Consider the following 2,181-nt stretch of genomic DNA (forward strand, 5'->3'; position numbering starts at 1 on the left):
GGGGGGGGAGGAGGGAGGGAGAAAATCCAGTTCGTCTTGAAGAAACTGAGCCTCATTTATTAAAGTGAGCGCTGGTTGTCGAGGTAATAGCAGACATAAGGTCCATCCTTTGTACGGGAGAGTAAACATGACAAATGGGGCAGAGCTTGGCGTGATTAAAGATGAAACAAGGATCCATCTTAGCCAAATCTGAAAACTACTATCTACAGCCTTCTTGTAATGGGAGAGAGGCACCAGCACGGCTCTGCTTTGTTGCAGCTGAGTCTCCCTCTGTTCCCCCTATAAATAAAGAGCACCCCTCCTTCCCTCGCGTCTTGGAGCATTTTAAAAAAAAAATATTATCATGTGTTACCTACACACACGCAGACTCACACCCACAAACACGCACACTCCATCCATCCATCCACGGAATAGTTATAGGCTGGCGGCTGGTCCATGGGATCGGGTCTGAGATCCTGCTTGTGGGATCTGCAGGCTGGCAGAGGAGCTGGAAGGGTTAGACCTGATCTTGGTATTTGGTAACTTGTGATCTTTTTTCCATTTCATCCTCCTGTTCTGGAACCAGATTTTGATCTGGCGCTCGGAGAGGCAGAGGGAATGGGCGATCTCGACCCTGCGCCTCCGGGTGAGATAGCGGTTATAGTGAAATTCCTTCTCCAGCTCCAGGACTTGCTGCCTGGTGTAGGCTGTGCGGGAGCGTTTCGGTTCCCCTCCTGAGTAATTGGGGTTTACTGAACAAACACAAAGGAGGAAAAAGAAAAAGGACAAAAAAAAAAGGGGGGGAGGGAGGGGAAAAAAAAAAAAAAAAGAGCAGAAGAATTACTGAGCTGTTCCTTTAATGGGTCCTTTCCCCCCCAAAAAAGCATCACACGTTCTTTTGGTGGGGGGATATACTCAAAAAAATACACTGCAAACCTTCTAAAAATATACCCCGAACCGATCTCCAAATCTCCACCTCCATCCTCATTGCTTGACGTGTATTCCTGTCCAAACGTTTTTATAAGGTCCCCTGGACACATTTCCCGTGCCCTCTGCGTGTGTCTGCACCGATACACACACACCTCGCCCCGCGCATCTCTCCGTTATCCCCAAATCCTTAAGGTTCCCCCTACACACATGCAAACAGGCAAACACAGACACTCCTTTTTAATAAATATCGCACTTAAAAAAAAAAAGGGGGGGGGGAGGGAAAATAGTAAAAGTTTACTCAACCCGCCACTTAAATACAAATTACGAAAACATAAAACTTAACTTATGAAGATTCAACAGCCATAAAAAAAGTAGCCTGCAAGAAATTGGAGGAGGATGGTAACAGAGACTTCAAAGGCACATGGCCAAGCAGAGCAATAAAAATTTATGGAGGATGTAATTATACCGCTCTGCAAACAGGCGATCGTAAATCTCCACGAATGGTTATTTTACAACTGGTGCAATAAGATTTCTACAAGACTTTGAGGTGCTACTTAGTATAAAGCAAAGCCACTTTAGTTCACTTACCCGTGCTTACATGGACTTTTTTCATCCAGGGGTAAACTACCGGCTCTTTGCAAGAGGAATTTGAAGGGCTTTGGTTGAGAGAGTTTTGGCTGCAGGAGGGTGGTGGGCTGGGGGTGACCGGCTCGCAGGGATGGTTTGGCTCAGAGAGGTGGCTCTGCAGTCCGGCCGGAGGATGGACATGACCGCGGGGGGATAACACCGCTGCTCGGGGGCCGGAGCTCTGGCAGGACGCGTAGAGCTGCTCGGTGCAGGCTGACCGCGGCTGGTACATCGCTTCATGGTGGAAAGAGCTCTCTCGCCTCTGGCTGCTGTAATATTCCGGCGAGTGATTGGGAAGGTAATCGCTGTGGGAATACTCTTCACAGGGTGGGAACTTGGGGTCCACATAGTTGGAGTTGATCAAAAACGAGCTCATGGCCATTAATTTCTTAGAATTGCACACACGGAAAAAAAAATATATATCTCTCCTAAAATTTATTCCTGTCCCCCCCTTTACTCGTTTTCCTGTTTCGTGGAACCCTCCTACTTACTGTCAAGTGAACAAAGTTGGAGTCCATGTGACAGCGCGGGCCAATGGCGAGGTGCCCTGCGATCCCCGGATAAGGAAATCTGCCCAGCCCGGGCTCTCCCGGGGCCCCGAGCATCCCCGGGGCGGCGGCCGGGGGCGCCCGCACCCCTCCGGCC

General features: G+C 49.3%; 1 protein-coding gene across 1 annotated transcript; it reads right to left on the minus strand.

Moving 5' to 3' along the window:
• Positions 1-414: 414 nt before the first annotated feature.
• Positions 415-2,141, minus strand: LOC104125064 (homeobox protein Hox-B4). Its single transcript, XM_009637461.2, has 3 exons — positions 2,028-2,141; positions 1,498-1,924; positions 415-731 (listed from the first exon to the last, which is right to left on the minus strand). Exons 1-3 carry the CDS (start codon positions 2,139-2,141, stop codon positions 415-417), a joined length of 858 nt encoding a protein of 285 aa, XP_009635756.2.
• Between the last annotated feature and the right edge of the window lie 40 nt (positions 2,142-2,181).

This window comes from Egretta garzetta, unplaced genomic scaffold, assembly GCF_000687185.1.
Source record: "Egretta garzetta isolate BGI_Z169 unplaced genomic scaffold, ASM68718v1 scaffold1194, whole genome shotgun sequence".
Taxonomy (NCBI): domain Eukaryota; kingdom Metazoa; phylum Chordata; class Aves; order Pelecaniformes; family Ardeidae; genus Egretta; species Egretta garzetta.

Excerpts from the sequence above, each read along its gene's own strand:
- LOC104125064 (XM_009637461.2), bottom strand. The coding sequence starts at position 2,141 with ATGCTCGGGGCCCCGGGAGAGCCCGGGCTGGGCAGATTTCCTTATCCG. Across the intron at positions 1,925-2,027 it reads CCAACTTTGTTCACTTGACA|AAATTAATGGCCATGAGCTC; the intron begins GTAAGTAGGAGG and ends TGCAATTCTAAG. Across the intron at positions 732-1,497 it reads AAAAGTCCATGTAAGCACGG|TAAACCCCAATTACTCAGGA; the intron begins GTAAGTGAACTA and ends GTGTTTGTTCAG.